This window comes from Eulemur rufifrons, chromosome 19 (assembly GCF_041146395.1).
Source record: "Eulemur rufifrons isolate Redbay chromosome 19, OSU_ERuf_1, whole genome shotgun sequence".
NCBI classification, from domain to species: domain Eukaryota; kingdom Metazoa; phylum Chordata; class Mammalia; order Primates; family Lemuridae; genus Eulemur; species Eulemur rufifrons.
Window position 1 is genome coordinate 94,116,549 of NC_091001.1, and position 18,288 is coordinate 94,134,836.

General features: G+C 51.8%; 1 protein-coding gene across 2 annotated transcripts in view; it reads right to left on the minus strand.

Annotated features, from left to right (window-relative positions):
- Window positions 1-584: 584 nt before the first annotated feature.
- PLB1 (phospholipase B1) overlaps window positions 585-18,288 on the minus strand; it is a 124,893-nt gene continuing 107,189 nt past the window's right edge. Inside the window, exons 49-59 of one of the 2 annotated variants that reach the window (XM_069495155.1) lie at window positions 18,104-18,147; window positions 17,768-17,867; window positions 14,283-14,334; window positions 13,295-13,375; window positions 11,487-11,552; window positions 10,919-11,010; window positions 9,690-9,768; window positions 8,835-8,939; window positions 8,207-8,302; window positions 2,067-2,141; window positions 585-1,031 (exon numbers count right to left, since the gene is read on the minus strand). In XM_069495155.1, coding sequence (XP_069351256.1) covers window positions 852-1,031; window positions 2,067-2,141; window positions 8,207-8,302; window positions 8,835-8,939; window positions 9,690-9,768; window positions 10,919-11,010; window positions 11,487-11,552; window positions 13,295-13,375; window positions 14,283-14,334; window positions 17,768-17,867; window positions 18,104-18,147 — 970 coding nt within the window. In that variant the 3' untranslated portion in view covers window positions 585-851. Of the gene's footprint in view, window positions 1,032-2,066; window positions 2,142-5,890; window positions 6,024-8,206; window positions 8,303-8,834; window positions 8,940-9,689; window positions 9,769-10,918; window positions 11,011-11,486; window positions 11,553-13,294; window positions 13,376-14,282; window positions 14,335-17,767; window positions 17,868-18,103; window positions 18,148-18,288 lie in introns of those variants that run through there. The other variant, XM_069495156.1, reaches the window with a different exon arrangement.

Genomic DNA, 18,288 nt, shown 5'->3' on the forward strand with positions numbered 1-18,288 from the left:
ACATTCTCTCTAGCTTTCTCTCAGAAACCTGGCAATGTAGAAATGGGAATTCTTTCCTGGATGTAGCCCCTCAAGAAAATCGGGTTGAGGATAAAAGAGGTATTTATGTTCCAATCTTTTTTTTTTTTCTAAATGACATGTCAAAATTGCTCTCTTCCAGGAGACTTTCCCCAAGGAAGCTCTCCTATTCCCTAAAGCAAGCAGACACATTTACCTACTGACGCCCCAGTGCCTAATGACACGCTGTCATGTGGCTTCTTGTTTATTGAAGGCATTTGTCTCCTTGGCCAGGCTGTGACGTGCACAGCCTTGGAGGCCCCACAGTGCCCTGCATGGTCCTGGGTACAAAGCAGGTGCTGAGCAGGTATGTGCTGGATTGCCCGAGTGGTGGCCAGCCAGCTCCACAATTCCAGCCAGCACCTGGTGGTGACCAGAATAGAATGTTCCCTGCCTTTGAAACAGTGGGTTTGGTGACTGAGGACATGCCCGTGGTGGTGTGAGATGGAGCCTGATGGGCCGGTCTGGGCTCTGGTCTGCCATGGCCCGGGCAGCTCTACGGGGGGCAGGCGGCGAAAGCTCCGGCTCCCACACCCGTGCCACCCGCAGACGGAAGGCGAGTGCTTCAGGCAGGCTAACCCGAGAATGAAATGGCTTTGGATTTTATTTAGATTTGCCCATTCCAGGAGCACAGGCCTGGAAGAAGCCCAGGAACTAGTAAGTCGTGACTGTCTCTTTGGCTTCCTATGACAGCCAGGTGTTGAAGTGAGTCTGTCTTGGCCAAGAGTGGCTGAGGCGGGCGGGCTGGGGAGGAGCGCGGCTGGGGAGCGTAGGCTGAGGACCCACACACGGGCTCACTGAGGACGGTGCCTCCGGCGGCCTCTCACACCCTTCCAGACCACTGTCCCGACCACGCCCAACACAAAGCCGACTCCTGCCGCCACTGGCACGGCCCAGTAGGACACATCGGCGGCTTCTGCAGCCTGGTCTGGGAGTAGCCGGCTGTTCCGCAGGGTGTAGAGGTAAGGGCTGTCCTGTGGAGGAGAAGGGGAGGGTCAGAGGTGAAGGGCCTCTGTCAACCATCGTCTGCCTTTCTCTCTGTGACCCTTAATTGAGAGCCTGCTGGGTCAAACCCATGCTGGGAGCTACGATGAGTACCTAGAGTTAAGATGTGATATCTCCTCCCATGGCCCAGTAGGGAGATGAGAGGTGTGCGGAAACAGTCACGTCATAAAGGAGAAAGGGTCAGTGTCCAGGGAAGGTACAAAGAGAAAAGGGAGACCCACACGTGTGTGTCTGGAGGTGGGAACAGAAGGCAGAGACAGAGTGGGGCCACAGCCCCGAGGGCCTGGAGAGGGGAGCATTCTCCTGGGCAGGCGGGAGATGAGCCCTAGGAGAAGCGGACGGCAGAGTGAAAGCGCAGACGTGGGCAGTCATGGTGCTTGTCTGGGAAGAGGATTCTTCTGCCAGGAGCATAGAGTGTATAATGGAGGGAGGTGAATCCCTGCCCCCCGGACTCTGGTCAGCAGGCAGTGGGGACCAGGCAAGGATTTCAAGCAGCCCTGACAAGACAAGTTACTTTCCAGGAAGGCCGATCTGTGTGTGGTAGCAAGTGTAGGGTGGACAGGAAGGGGAGAGGGGAGCTGGGGAGATGAGTCGGGGCTTTGTCAGGAGCCCAGGTGAGGATAGAAGGTGTGGTGAGGTCAGAAGAGGACTATAGGCTCCGGGAACAGACACTGTGCCTTATTTATCTTTGCCCCCTGGTCTTCTGCTCCTGGTACGGTGCCTGGCACACGAGAGCCCCTGGATGCATCAGAGCCCTCAGAAGTAATGATGACTCAGGACACCTGGCCAGGGCTCCTAGGCTGCCTCCCGGACTGAGACTCCTCCCTTCAGCTGCAGCTTCTGAGTGCTCCCTCCCCTCACTCCCCGGCTGCCCAGGCCCTGAGGAGCTGTGAGTTTCAGTGGCAGTGAGGAGAGGTGAGATCCGAGAACATGGCAGTGAGTGGGGGGTGTAGAGCCTGCCCTGGGACAGCTTTGTGCCTCCAGGTGGCAGGACGCTTACTCACAGGAGAGGGGCACTTGAGCTTGGCTCGGCTGTGGGTGAAGTTGTTGGAGGTTGTCTTATGGCCCACTGGTTCCAGCTAAAGAGAGAAAAAGGACACCTTGATTCTCTCCAAAGCTGAGAGAGACTTCCCTGTCGGAGGAGATGGCTCACACCAGACGCCCTCTCTTTGCGAGGGTGGGTTGAACCCAGCAAAGCGGCAAGACCCAGGGCAGAGACCAGCAGCCCAGGGGCACCGGGACGCAGGGATGGAGCTGACATCTGACTTACAAAGGGATGAATCAGAGTCTGTCGGAGCAGGGCAGGACCTTAAAGCTATCTATGCTCCTAGGTTTGCCAGGGAGGACGCTGAGGCCCAGGAGAGACTGACCAGTCCAGAATCCAGAGAGAGTTTGTGGCAGGGCTGGGACCAGAATGTCCATCTCTGGCTTTCCTTGTGGGTGGCTGTGATTGCAGACACTGTATTTCCAGTTTTATAAAACGATGGTAATCATATTTACCAGCTTCTTAAAGCATGTGGGGCAGGTCAATTTCAGGAAAACTTTGAAAACGTATTGGTTACCATGGCATCACTACCACACTTAGCTTGTCAATCTTAGGAAACTGGAGTTTCTCACTCGAGCCCCTTTGTATGTTTTCCACATAGATGAAAAGATTTCCTTGAAATATCCCTGGGAGTAACTGTGGTTCAGTGAGTTCTGCCCAACACTTTTGATCCCAGGACCCTCTGAGAGAGAATGAGCTGAAAGCTGCTGCTCCCACCTCCCCAGCGTCACTAGGCAGCAGCCTGCCCGGCAGGTGGCCAGTGCCTCACAGCCCCCGGCTCCATCACCTACTGGCAGACTCTGTCCTGATGGTCCAGCCTCCACCCATTGTCCAGTCGGCTTCCCGCCTGTCCCTGACCACCAGGCGCAGCCAGTGAGGGAAGTGAAAGAACGGCGTCTGGGCTAGGGGCCACACCTGGCCCATGAGCTCACTTTCTGTTGTCTTTAAGCCTTTTATTGTCTTTTATATCTATTCCTTAGTAACACAGTTGGAGGAGGAAGGGCAGCTCTGGTCCTGGGAGAGGTGCAAGGTGACTAGATGGAGCACAACAGGCAGATCGCGGGGTCCTGGCTCTGTGGATAATGAGCTGCACAGCGCTGGGCAGGCTACTTAACTCCCCCGAGGGCAGGGGTGAGCACTGACATCCTGTCCTGACATGTTGCATTGTGAGCATCAGATGAGAAGAGGACATGAAAGCACATGTGATCGGGGGTGGCTTACCTAGGTAGGATCGCACTATTGCCACTTTCTTAGAGCTGGGAAAACTCAAGCCTATGGTAACAGAACAAGCCAGGGACAGAATGAATGCTAAGGGCCAGCTTAGTCCCAGTGATATTCCAGGAACCCAGGAACTAACTGGCACAGAGGAAGGTCTTGATCACATCACCTCAATCCTACGCCCCCTCCAGCCCCCATGGCTGGTACTTCTCACAACTTCCCGAAAGAGCCGTCTCAGTCACTGGCTGCACTTCCCAACCTCCCATCCTCTCTGCCGCTCATTCTAGTCAGTCTACAGTGTCCATCACTGGACGGAAGCTCTGGTCAAGGTCACCAATGACCTCCGTGTGGTCAGAGCCAATGGTCACTTTTTGTCTTCATCTTGCTTCGCTTCTCAGCAGCATTCGTTAAAGTGGACACCTCCTCCTTGAAACACTCACTTCTCTTGACTTCCTGGATACCATGTTCTTCTCATTCCCCTTGTACCCGCCTCCCCCTTCTCATCTCTTGCTGGCATCAAAAGTTGGAATGACTGCCCACGGCCAGGTAATTGGCCCTACACTTTTTTCTACCTATTTTTTCTTTAGGAGCTCTCAGTCGGTCCTATCGTGGTGAATACCACCTCTGTGCTAATAACCCCGCATTTTTTTTTTGTAATCTCCAGCTTTGACCTTCTCTGAACTCTACACATCTGTATTTAACAGCTTATCACACTTCCCGTGTCCAAAATAGAACACTTCTTTTTCCCTCCCAAGCCTATTTCTCTCTACCAGCTCAACCACTCACCCAATTTCTTAGACTTCAAACCAAGAAGCCATCCTTTGTTCTTTCCCTCATCCACCAGCCAGTCTAAACACATCCTAATTCCTCCATTGCCATCAGCCCCATCCTAGCCCCCTGCCTCCCTCACGGGACACCTACAGCCTCCTGACGGTCATTCCAGGTCCAGCCTTGCTTCCCCCCAGCCCATCTCTACGCGCGGTGGAGGGTGAGCCCCAGAGCACCTTGCCCCCCCTGCTCAGGGTTATCGGAGGACCTGGCCCCTGCCCGCCTCTTTGACCTTGTTCACATCCCTCCAGCCACACTGGCCTTTAAGTTCCTCTGACACTTCAAGCGCATTCCTGACTCCGGGCCCATGTGGGTTCTATTTCTTCTGCCTGGAACACTCTGGCCCCGGACCGCTGCCTGGCAGCCTCTTGACATTCAGTTCTCAGCTCACCTGTCACCTCTTCATTGAGGCCTCCTCCTCTCTGACCATTACCATCAGAAATGACCTTGTTAAATTGTCTACTTTTCCCCACTAGACTGTACACTCCACGAGAGCAAAGATATTCTTGTCTTTTTCACTGCTGAATCTCCAGCACCTGGAATAGTACCTAGCAATGCTCAGTCAGTAGTTGCTGAATGAATGAAGGGCTGGATGAATTGAAGTCCTGAAGACCTGAGTGGAGAAGCTGGGAGCAGAGGGGGCAGCCTGGAGTTGGCCACAGGAAATGGAGTTGTTTCTCGTAGAGCCAACCTTTCCTAAGGTGGGCACTGTGGATTATGACCATGTAGCAAATGACAGGGCTGGGCAGGGTGCAGTGGAGCTGGGTGGGCCCCTGGCCCACTCTGGGCATTCAGAGGCGGCTTCCTGCAGGAGCTGGCACCTGACTTGAGTGTGGAGGTGAGCAGGGCAGTCTGGGATGAGGCGGAGAGCAAGAGCAAACACACAGAGGTGAGGACTGCAGCAGCAGCCGCCGGAGAGGTTGGTCAGGCCTCGGATGTTTGAAAGCTGGGGAGTGATCTGGTTAGGTTTTCTTTTAAGCAGATGACTTGATTGCCTGGTGGAGAGCGATTTAAGGCAGTGGTTCATAAACCCTGCACATTAAAATCATCTGGGGAGCTTTCAAAAAGCATTAAACCCCAGCTTCCACTCCAGACCAATTAAGTGGAAATCTCTGGGGACAAGCCTAGTTGGGCATTGGTATTTTTTTTAAGTAAATTTTTTCTTGAAGCTAACCTACACCAGTCAAAAGTGAGCAGCAGAGACATTTTGATAAAGTGAGCATGCCAGCATCCAAATCAAAAAAAACAGAATATTACCAGTACTCAGAACCCCCTTCCCACCTTCCTCCAGTACTCCACCCCCAATGAGAGAGACCATCCCCATGATCTAATACTAATAGACTGAAGGAAAAACAAAGAGACCATTGTGCTGACTTCTATCACCATAAAATAAATTACAGCAATGAGAATAAACACACTTCAGCATTCATTGTGTGAATGTACCATGGTTTATTTGGCCATCCTGTCGGTGGACATTTGGGGAGTTTCCAGTTTGGGGCTGTTACGAGAACAGTGCTGCTACGAAGATTCTTATATGTACCTTTTGGTGGACACGCTTTTGGTGCATCTGTTGGGGATATACCTAGGAGTGGAATTGTTAGGTCACAGGAGATACATGTGTTCAGTGTCCTTAGATATATCAAAGAGTTTTCCAAAGTGGCTATAGGCACTAATTGTTTTTAAAAGTCCCCAGATAATCCTTATATGCAACTGGCACTGAGAAGTGCTGTCCTAAGGGCTGTAAGTCTGGAGGAGACAGGGATGCCAATTAGGAGGCTGGAGTTGTCACCCAGCACCTGGGGAGATGCAGCTACTAGCTCAGAGTAGGATTTCCACAGAACAGGGAGCAGGAAGCAGTGGAGGCATAGGCCTTAGAAAAGAAACAGAAAAAACTTTTTATAAGAAGGCAAAAGAAGGTAAAGGAAGAGGAAAACATTCCCTGCTGCTGCTGGTATTTCTGGATTCAGTCTTTGCAAAGATCTCTGGAGGAGGAGGGGCAAGAGAAGAAATAGTTTAAAGTGTGTCTGTTGCCCCAGTAGTGTACCCTGGGAACTTCAGCCAAAGCCTGCAGACACTATGTCATAGGACTCTAATTATGAGACATGAATTCACCAGTTACATATGTGCTTATCAGGTTGGGAGCAGGGGAGGGTGGTGGTGTGACCAGGACACTAGGGAGGCCTTGGGAAACCTGGACTTCTAATCCCCCTGTGTCACTTACCGGCTGTATGACGCTTGGCAAATGGCTTCATATCTCCGTACTTTAGTTAAAGAATATTCTGGCTAGCTGACCTCTCTGATCTGTTCCAGCTCTAACAGTCCATTTATTTTATTTTATGTCTCTCTGGGGGTGAAATTCAAGTAAAAAGATGATCTGAAAAGTTGGCATGATGCTATAGCTTTATGTCTAAGATGGCTTTGGATGAAAACATTGGACTTTGTAATTATTTCCCCAAATGATATAGCACAGGATAACAAACTCTTGGATGACTTTAGTTTTGCTTTGTTTTTGTTATTTTTAAATTCAGGGTAGGTCTGAGATAATAATGGCTGGGAAACCGTGGGCAATCTCGTCTTCCCACTACAGCTCCAGGCAGTGTTTGCCTTCTGTTTTCATACCTAAGCTCCTCCCACTTGTTTTTATGAAATAAAAAAGCCTCTCACCTGGGTGAGTGGGAAGAACTATTGAACTGCTTTGGAAGAGGCCAGAACTGCATTGTTAATTCACGCTGGAAGAGACCAGTGGACCCTGTCTGTTGGAGTCGGTTGAGATCTCAGGAAATAGATACTGCTTCGGGGGGATTTTTTTTTTTTTTTTTTTTTTTTAGAATAAAGTCACATGACTCAGCCACTGAAAGGACAACTAGCCTTCAAAAACCAGATCCACAAAAGAAATAAAACTACTCTTAGGAATTACCATTGTGCAAACTTTGATTTTTAAAAATGATTGTGGGGGCTGGATGGGAACTCAGAAATATTTTGGCTGTAATTCAGAGTCCTGGGCTGAGAGAGGATGATGGAAGTTTTAGGAGTGGGCAGATATGTGATGTCAACAGGAGAAAAATCCCAGGGCAACAAAAGTAGAGAAAAGCTGAGTCTGTAATTAAATAGGCCAAGGATAAAACCAGTTTACATGCTGTTCTGAAAAGAAGAGGCTGCTAGAGAGGAGGAGGTGTAGCTAAGGAGAGAGTCAATATTGTGAGTCAGCCAAGGGAGATGCGGGGCATATTGGACGGGCTGGCAGGTGTGGGAATGTTTGCATGGTGGTGTTTGGCAGGGACACCGTGGGCCTGAAACTGCAATAAAAGGAGCCAGGAGTGCAGTTGCCATGGGACAAAGGGGGGACGTGCAGGTCGGGCTGGGGCTTATGTTACCCACTGAGTCTAGATGAAAGAAGCCATTGGATTGGGAGGGCCTTCCACTGGCTGTGTGCAAACACAGCTGGACTGTTCAGTAGTCGGTGGCCAGCTGCAAAGGGCAGAAGCAAGTACAGGCCAGGTGTCTCCGGGGCCCCTGGATGGTGTGTTCATTTCATAAAGTCCCCTTCTGCCCCATTAGAAAGGACTGGAATAGGTGGCAGCCTGAGAAAACAGGCTGTGTGGATTTTCACTTTTTGATATTTAAAGAAACAAGAGCTGGGAATATGTTGAGCGCGGGAAGGCTGACCACTGTGCTGGGTGCCGTGGCACATGACCTCAATTTACTTTCTGAGGTCTGTGTCATTTTCACTGTTTCATAGACATTGATATAGATGGCCCAAGAGCTCATTTGCCTAAGGTCACACAGTCTGATTACAGAGTTATCCCCTCACAGGACCCCGGCATTGCTGAAAGAACAAGGGGTGTGTGTGTATATATCTTCACAGGGTGTGTGTATACGTATATACACAGGTCCATGGAAAGTAATCTGTCAGGACCACTAAGGTGTGCCACTGTTCTGAGCTTGGGGGAGAAAGGAGCCATGTCAGCCAGTAGGTGTGTCATTGTGGGACTTAGAGTCGAGGTCCTTGGATTGTCCCCTTTGTCACAGCCCACCAGGCCCTCAGTCGCTTACCATGTTGTTCCAGAGTGCGATGGCCATCTCAGCATGAGCACGTTCTGAGAAGTGGAAACAGTCCTCGGAGAAGAAGGTGAGGTCAGGGTCCCCTCTCTGTGACCAAAGGCCAATGGGATTACCATCCTGGGAAAGGTGCCACCACCTGCCCCCGCCCCCTCCCCTGCCCCCATCCCTGTCCCCTAGGCATTTCCACTTTCATCCTTTCCACTCTGTTGCCAACTGGCTCAGACATCAATGGAAAAAGCCCCAGATTTTGGAATTTTCTATTTAAGCAAACATGAATTGGAGCCACCCACAGTCCATCCTTTTACTTTCAGCACCCCTGCCCTAATAGTTGAAAAGCAATAATATTTTTAGGAAGCTTTTTATTCTATCCTAATCCAGCAAATACCAGGGCTATGCCTGGGGAGCTCGGTCACTATTGATTTTCTCTCTTTCTTCCCAAGTACGTCTAAGTTCCAACCATACAAAAAAAAAAAAAAAAGGTAAAGCAGAAACATCAACCCTTGGGAGGAGTGTGCTGCGAATGATTAAAAAGGAACAAGACCACGTAGAGAAGGAAATACGTCTATTGCCCCAGATGAGGCCTGCGCACACGAGCCTCCCAGAAATGCCTGCAGCTTACCTCATTCAGTGGGATGAGAGTGTTCTGGAAGAAAGGCTGTACCACGACTGCAAAGTCCTCGCGCTGCCTGTACTGCTGCCAGTAGGAGAACCTGGAGATGCCATTCTGGGGCGGGGAGAGATGCTGCTCAGCCTTCCTGGCAAGGCTGGACAGACAGGTCAATTCCTGCTGTTGGGACAAGAGTCAACTCTCCCTAGACAAAGGTGACTAAAGGGGCTATGCTGGGGTGACATGTGCACTCACTCTGCACCCACTAAAGAGCACCTGCATTTCGGGGCCCTGTGTTGGATTTATTAAGTACCGAAACATAGTATGTAAAACGAATAGACCAGATGTACTTATCCTTAAGGAGTTTATTCATCTGGGAAAATGAGCCAAGGTATAAAAATAAGAGCCACCTGGGGCCTTAGGGGCCATCAAGTGCAGACTGCATTTGATTTGGGGAGGTATCTGAGGGTGAAGTTTAATCTAGGGGAGCTTCTCAGAGGGGGGAAGCAGACTTGCCTTGTGAATGAAGACGGGTCAGTTTGCAGAAAGGCTCTGGGTGGGCATGTCCGGAGAGGGGACAGATGGGAGCAGGCGTGGGTTAGGGGAGCAGACAGGAGCGGGAGTCCACTCTGGGAGGCAGGGCTTCCCCGAGCTTCCACTTGGGATTTCTCATTCCCCTCCTCTCCCTGGCCTTGGTGTTCAATTTGCCTGGATAAATATCCCAGGGGCTATGATCTGCCTTTTAGGGACTAGCTTGTGCTCAGCCAAACCCTGCCGAATGCCTGATTTCCAAGTCCTTGCTCAGGGAGGTGGGGAAGGGGGAGGTGCTCCCAGCTGGGGCAGGAAGAGGAGGGCTGCAGGGCTCACTTGGAAGTTCCAGTTCATTGTCTTCAGTTCTTGCATCTCCAGGGAGTTTTGAGTGTATCTGAGGCAAGTGCAATTGCTCCTGTGAGACAAGAAACCTTGTGTGGAGGCCCCTGGGGCAGTCCGGCTCTGCTTGCCTGGGAGGCTGGCTCGTAGACCCAGGTGACAGAGCCCTAACTCGGGGCATGAGGTCCAGGAGGTGGAAGAGTCCGCACCTGATGCCTGGGGCTCCCTGGGAACAGGATGCCCCTTTCCCGCTCCTTGCCTACTCCTCCCCAAGCCCACGGCCCCTAGGGTTTCTCCAGAGAAGGGCAGGGTAGAGAGGGGGCTGGGGTTTTGGGAAGACTGCCCCGAGAGCTCTGTCTTTTGGTAGGAAATCCCTCTTCATGTTCCTGGGCCTCTTGCTCAGGGCTCCAGCTGGAGAGGGCTAGCCAGTGTGAAGCCTGATTCACTCTGATTCACTTATAGAAGCCTCTGGGGGAGCCCTTCTGCCTGAGGGCAGGGTTCCCAGCAAGAAAGGGAGCCAGCTGGTCACCTTCACAGCAAATCCATTTGACCCCAGATAGGACCTTCATGGCACTAGTCACACAAGCTCCAGTGACACCTTTGGCCTCAGGAGATGGCAACTTCCTGCCAGGGTCCACAGAGCTTTAATGAATTCCAGCCCCCAACCGGAATCCTTGTCTTGCCCACAGTGCCTCACCTCCAAGCCCAGCTTTCAAGGATGCAATAAAAGCAACTGTTTCCCAAGATCCTGCCCCAGGCGGGCCAGGTACCTCATGTCTACCTCACAAGGAAGGTATTTTATCCCCACTTTACAGGTGAGGAGTAAGAGGCTCAAAGAGGCTAGGTGGTTTGTTCACGGTCCCATCCATAGCTCCTAAATGGCAGAGCTGGGATTTGAGGCCAGATGTAGCTGCTTTGAAAGCTCATCACCCTAAGCTGCCTCTGAGCAGGGAGCAACTTGCCAAGGTTGGACTTTGCAGTCCTAGATGGTGATAGGGAGCCTTCAGGATCATTTGGTGTCTCCTGCTGCACAGAAAGCAAAATGGGGTCCAGAGAAATGAAGGGACTTGCGTACAGTAGGCATTCACTCATGTAGCGGCACTCCAGATGACTGCCTAAGCCCCTGGCTAACGGCTCACGTCCACCCCTGGCAGGCCTGGCTGGCTGCCCGCATGCCCTCCTTGCCCCAGTTGCCCTCGCCCTGGGAATGTGACCCGTCCACTTACTGCGCTGCCAGCGTGGCACACGTCCCGCCTTGGCCCTGGTACAGGCTGGCCAGCTCCATGACCTCTACCACGTTGACGAAAGTCCTCGGAAGCTGCGGGGAGTAGAGGGGAGGTCATTGCTGGGCCCCGGCAGTGGGGGGGGGGGGGAAGGGCGCTGGCTACGGCTGGAAGGAGCCTGGGGTATCATCTGTAGTCTCAACTCCCCCCTCCCCAATTTTACCAATGAGGAAACTGAGGCCCAGAAAAGAGGTGTGACTTATATTATCTCAGGGGATCTTCTTAGTGCCCCCACTTCATAGATTGGGAAGCTGAGACACAGAGAAGTCCCTTCTCTGGTCACAGTGCTCCAGAGGTAAGCTCTTCGCTGCAACGCGATCCAGTCTCCGATCCAGTTGGAATTTCTTCTGCAGCGCAGCGGCCCCTCCCATACCATCCAGGGGCCCACTCACGGTGGGTCTCCGCCGTGTGTATCTATCTCACTGAACACAGTCTGCCTAGGGCACCCCGGGAGGGGACGCCCCAGTGAGGCAGCAGACAGGACCCACGACCTGCAGCCACCCTTCCCTACCTCCTCGTAGAGGACGTCCAGGGCCTGCTGGATGTGCTGCACGTACTCCTGGGCTGCCTGGGCCTCCTGTGAAGGGAAAAGGGGGCTCTCTTGGGCCCCTGGGCTCCACTCAGGAGGACAGGAGCACAGGAGGGCCCGGGGCCTGGGCTGGCAGCAGAGTGCTACAGAGGGGCTTCGGTGCTCCTGGCCAGGCTGGGAAGCCCAGTCCTTGTTGCTAGTTGACCGGGACTCTTTTAGAAATCATCCCTTGTCCCCTACTAGACACCATGGACAATCCCGACTCCTACCCTGCTCCACATTACCTCAAACCCAAAGGCAGCACAGACACATCTTGGCCTCTTCCCTCAGCAGTCCCTTTTGTCACCTGACCTCAGCCTTCTCCAGACATGTACAGTGCCCCGATGACCACGCTGTCTCTTTCCTCTGGGCTTTGGCCCATGCTGGTCCCGCTGCCTGGAACCCTTTGCTCTCCTGCATCCACCTAAATTCTTTTCCTTGTGATTCGGCCCAAGGATCTCCTCCTCTGACCCATAGCCCCAACTGGAGGCTGATTTAGAGGTGCCCCATCATGTCCTGGGTGCTGCATATGGGGTACATAGTAGGTGCTCAGGAAACACTTGCTGACGGAAGCATTGACTGAGGCGCCCGGGAAGCAGCACCAGATGCCGAGGCCGGGTGAGGTGCTGTGCGCTCAGTTCCAGCAAGCACACTGCCGGGCACAGAGGAAGTGCCCCCCCCCAGATGAGCCCCCGCCCACAGCTACCAGAAGGGGTGTTGGGAACAAAACGACAGTCCGAGCTAGAGCTAAAGAGTTAACAGGAGGAGAGGGGATCTTGGGTGCCAAGAGTTCCTGCCCCGCCCCCTTTCCTGAAACTTAGCCTGAGTTAGTTAATCCTGGCGGTGGCGTCCCCTTTCCACAAAACAATGCTCTCAGGAGTATAAACCCGACTGTTCCCACGAGGGACAGGTACTATGGGGCTAGTAGAGGGCGTTTCCCTACCCCAAGTGTCCACAGGCAGCTCTGGGTCACTTCTGGTTTCCAGGTCCCCCTGGAGTCTGGGACACAGCAATGTTTACATCCCGTGAGGTTGGGCAGTGAGTGGGGAACGGAGGGAAAAGCCACCCCTGCGCGCGGGAGGTGACGCTCATGGAGCCGTCAGCAGTTGGCCTCTGTGAGCCGTGAGGAGCGACAAATGCCATCTCCCCCCACCCCCCGCCTGTGACTGTCATACCTTCGACTGCAACCTCTGAGGCAGGGCAGCTGCCTTTTTCTGGCCAAATAGAATGTCCCCAACTTAGAACAACATGTATTCCAAAAGTCTGTAAGTCTGGACGCATTTCCTTATAGAAATGACGTCAGAAACGGGGTTGGGTTTCTAGGCCGGTGGGCTGAGGTTGGTTAACCTAGGATGTCCCCAGAGGACAGCAAGCCACACTATCCAGAATGTTCAATTCTACCCAACCCCACTCACAACATTGTTTCGCCTCCCCCCAAAACAGGGTGGGGACTCCTGGCAGACAAGGGGTGGGAATTGCTGGGCACCAGAGAGCAATATTTATGTGGATAAGAGAGGCTGCTGCCTCGGCAGTGCCCAGAGTGGGTCTAGACCTTTCTTCTGAAGTCAGGAAACCAACGAAGCTGCTTTTCTAGGGGCCGCTTGGGTAGTAGAAGAGGCCAGGCCTCACCCGGCGTGTGTGAACCAGGGGTGCCTGGGAGACCATGAGGGAGGGGAGGGGCAGGGCCTGGCAAGGGTGATGCCAGAGCCGGTGACCTGTCCGCTACCCACTGGGGTTGGTCAGGGGCCTACCATATTCTCGCAGTAATGACACAAGTCGTTGCTACCAATGAAGAGTGTGACCAGCTTCCAGTCTTCCTCCAGGTTGATTTCCTGCAGGGACAGAAGATGAGTTTAGGCCTTGGTGGGGGCACGTGCAGAGGTGCTCACAGGGCCGGCTAGACAAACCCCGAGGTAACTTTCATCCTCTTTGTATCAAAACAGAAGATGCAAAGCGGGGCCTCCCCAACCCTCGCATTGGCGCCGGGGAGAGCAAGGCCACAGAAAGGACTGAGTGTGCATGTGTGTGTGTGTGTGTGTGTGTCTGCTCACACAGGGGACAAAGGCTGTTTTCCCTTCAAAATCCTCATCAGAAAGCCTCAGTGCATGGATGTGTTCCATATGTCCCTGAGCCCACTGAAGGCAGGTGAAATGTGACCCGAAGGCCTTCGTAGGAGCCAAGGGCAAGAGATGCAGCTCGCCAGAGCCCTGAGCTGCTCCTTGGAGGAGTTCTTAGGGTCTGAGGGGAAGGGGAGCTGTAGGAAGCGCCCGGCATGCACCGAGAGGTGGGCTGGGTGGGTGTCCTGAGCGGGGCCAGCTTTCCACTCAGCCACCCCCATAACAGGAGTCCTGCCAGAGCTGAACTCCGAGGCGCACACACAGAACAGCAGAAAAAAGTGCTAGTGAGAAGCTGCAGGGGGCTGAGTGAGCGGGAAGGAGGAAGGATTGGAGTGGAACTAGAAGGCTATTTTTAGACGCTTGCGTTTACAGAATAGGGCTCTGGGAAGCCAACTCTGGGGGAAAGCAGGAAACTGCCAGAGGCCAAGGCCACGATCTCAGCCAACTCCCTGCTCCACCTTGCCCTCCTGGACCCGAGACGTGCAAAGCAGAAGCCTGCTTCTTGGGGCGCCTCTGGCCCCTCTCAAAGGCAATCCCAGAGCAGGAGTTGCTGTGGAGCAGGCTGTCTCTTCCCCAGCCAGCTGAGACAGCACCCTCAGGGCCGGCGGGGGACTGTACTCACAGGGCTGCTTTTCATTCGCTGCACCAGGTCCCGGGCCTGGGCTGGCATGTCCCTGGGCAGAGGGGAGAGAGATGGTAGGGCTGGCTTAGGAAAGAGCAGCTTCAGGAAGAATAATGTTATATGGTACAAAGTTCATTCCTTCAGAATACATTGAAAGGCTTTCCATTCTCCCAAAATCGCAGCCTTGTAATAATCAAAGAGCTGCCGTGGGCCTGGCGGCCACTTGGATCCAGGCCCTGCCACCCCATAATCTGCATCCTGCCACCTCCTTCAGCAGGGCCGGGGTGGATCTGGTCGACCTTCCCAGCAGGGCTTTTCCCTTATATTCCCTCAAGCTCTTTCTCTGCAAGCTGAGCCTGTTTGTTTCTTAGCTGCCTGTTTTAAAAATATCCTTTTGTATATTTGAAAAAGTCACAGCTCTAAATTATGCCTCAGCTTTCTCCTTTCCAGGCATAATGACTCCTTTAACCTTTGCTTCGAAGCCCCACTCTCTGCTCCCTTAATCCTTTTGTTTCTTCTCTGTAGTTACTTAGGTTTCTACATCATCTCCCATCTCTTTTCTTCTGCCACCCTCAACAAAATGGGACGGGGAGACAATATGGATAGGATTGGTTCTCCTTCCATTCCCCAGATGTCTGCCATAAATATTTTAAAATCATGCCATTTGGAGATTTGTATAAGTGATATGTGTGCCAATGGAATACTATTCAGCAATAAAAAGAAATGAACTATCGATACACCAAACAACATGATGGATCTTGAAATAATTTTGATAAAGAAGTCAGACAAAAGAGTATACACTCTGATTCACTTATAGGAAATTCTGAAAAAATTCAAACTAACCTCTAGCAAAAGAAAGCAGATCGATTGTGGCCTGGGGAATTGCGGTAGAGACAGGAATGGGAGGGAGAGATTACCAAGGGACATAAGGAAACTTCTGCGGGAGGTGTTTATTGAGCGTGGAGATGGTTTCACAGGTACTATATATACATATGTCAACACTGATTAAATCGTATATCTTTATATGTGCATTTTATTGCGTGTCAATGGTACCTCAATAAAGCTGTATTTTAAAAAAGATATGTGAGAAATTAGGTCGGCAAAGGGGATACAGCCAATGGAAGCCTCCATGGGAACAGTCATAAAAGCAGTAACTGGCCCAGATGGCCATTGCCAATCTTTGGGTGTCCACGATAAGCTGGGCACGTGGTCAACCACACACATCCCTGCCCTTGTTTCTCGTTGAGGAGAATTTACATACCTAGGATCATATCCCATGCACTATTGCTATTGATGGGGACATCAGAAAGCTATAAAGAAAGCCTTTCTTGGTTAAAGGTGACCACAGAAGTGCCTATAACCTTTTAATAGGTTTAAGACATGACCAAGAGAATTCATGGGCAATAAGCCCTTGCGGGTAAGAGGGGAAGTCAGGAATGCCCACTTCCTCCCACCCTCAGGTCAGACCAAGTTCTGTTCCCCAGGAACCTCTCTCTGAGCTCATGTATCCACTTCCCCTACACTTCCCTTTCCACTACCAGGTGTTCTACTTTCAGCTCTGCCACCATCTTGCTGTGTGGACCTGCACAAGTTCCTGAATCCTGCTAGGGTTGAATTTTCTATCTTTTAAATGAGAGGTTAGACCAGATGATTTCAGCGGTCCTTTCTGGGTCCACATCTGCCTGTAGATGGCTCAGTTAACATTTCACACTCTCTTGTTCTCTCGACTGTACTCCATGACTAAGTGGCAAGTTATTTCAGTCCGCAACGTTGCCATACATGACATCATCTTTTTCTAAGAAATATTTCCCAGTTTGTTTAGTTTCCTTATCTAGACTGCAAGCTCTTTGTGGACAAAAAGCTCACCTTTTGATTCTTTTATATCTTTCAGTAACTACCTTGGGGCTCAGTCCTTTCCAGATGTTGAATGAATTCTTACTGATTGATGGAAGAGAAATTAGATGTTGAATAAAACTCTGAAACTCAGGATCCTAATAATGGCAAACAGTTGTGTGCATCTGTATTTATGTACTGTACTAAATTCTTTCCATGGATTATTTATCTCATTTAATCCTTATGACTACCCTGAGAGGTAGGTACCATGATTATTTCCATTTATAGATGAAGAAACTAAGACTCAGAGATGCCAAACAATTTGCCCAAAGTCACACAACGAGCAAGTGTTGGAGCTGGAATGTGGACCCAAATGGTCTGAATCCAGACGTCGTGGTCTTAGGTGCTCTGCTATGGCATTTCTTTCTGTTTAGGTGAACTCATCCTCATCCATGCTAATAAACAGGGTGGAGATGAAGGAAAGTCATAGCGTAATTCTCCAACCTTACTTAAGTCAACAGATTACTCTCCTTTCCCCTAACAGTGGACATCAGAGATGCTCACAAGAAGCTGCATGTCTCCACTACGTCCCCTGCCACTGACTGTTCTGGAAGAGGCGCTGAGCAGCGGTAACATAGAAAAGGCTACAGGGGAAGTGAAGCGAGAAAGGGAGAAGAGCTTCAATGTCAACACGGTGAGGAATCAGCCCCTGGGTAATGAAGACTGGGCTGTATAATAAGATGATGATGATGATAATAGTAATCATAACAGTAATTAGATGTTGTTATCAGGACCCTATGAAGCCCAGTTTTTGCAGAAAAATAAGTTTTTCCTGCTTATGACGTTGAGGAACTGACATCGCTTCCTGTGGCTCAGAGACTCAAACTGAGCGTGGGGCCCACATTACCGCTTCTGAAAGGAACGTTCCCTGTAAACAGAGTGAGTCAAACCTGTGTCGTTTCCCTGGTGATCGGAGCATAGCGATCCTGCCACAAAGCGTGCACCCAGCATGCTCCATGCAGAAAATCAATGAACCCGCTCAGGCATTTTGGCTTTAATTATCTGGGTTGTTGTCAACAACAGAAATCCCAGTGAAAACAGACAGCCACCATGCTGCCTTGGGGGCTCTGACATCTAACTCCCTTGTCAAAATAAGACTGCAGTGAAAGGGGAAGAGAGGAAAGGCAGACATCCACGGGCCATACCCTGAGTTCTTGGGGTGCTGAGAGTCCCCCATACGCTCAACCTGTGCCTCTGCCGGGCAGGCAGTAGAGCAGAGCGAGCAAAGGCAGCGCCCTGAGCCCGGGCAGATGCACTGCTGCTGCCCTGGAGAGGTCAGAGTGAAGGCTCTGGATTTAGGCTAGGTCTGATCCTGGCTCCTCTGATAACTTGCTGGGTAATCTTGGCTGTTTAGGAAATTTTACAAGCCTCAGTGTCCTTATAATAGTGCACTGTCCAAGAGTGTTGGGATTACACGAGTTAATCCACATGGGAGTTTCTACACGGGGCCACCATGCAGGAAGTGCCCTGTGCGCAGCTGTTATCGCCCCTTTGGGGTCAGGCTCCCACACGCCACCCTCCTGTCTTCCCGTTGCCCGGCCTGATCTCTCAGCCTTGCCCTGACTCTCCCTTCCGTACCTGCATCTACTCACCGAGCTCTGGCCCCTTCCACTGCTACGTTCAGTCCCATGGTCTCCTCGCAGGTGCCAGTAGAGAACCCAAGGAGGTAAGGGTTGAACTTCTTCAGAATGTCTTTAAAGGAAGAAGAGGTGGAGGAACGCAGGTGAGAGGCAGCAGGAGCCCCACGGGAACTGAGATGGATGGGCCTGCAGTGTCAGGGCACAGGTGTGGGGCAGGAGGGCTCTGGGGCTTCTCAGGGCTGGCTGACATCCCCCTTCCAGATAACCTGCTCCTGCCCTCTTCCCTGGGAACACCTGCCTTGGTGAGGGGTTGCCGTAGTGACGGTGCTGCTCTGTGCTGCTACTTACTGGGCAGTGTGGTGTGGGTCTCCAAGACTCCGTCCCCTCCAATGCTGGGGAAGAGAAAGCGTATTTGTTAACATCCCCCCAACCTGCCACTCCATGTGTTGTCACACGTATGCATCAAAACCAGAGATTCTGCCCCTGGGCATCGTTCCCCTCACCCACAGGGCTAACACAAGCCTTGTGGAGTC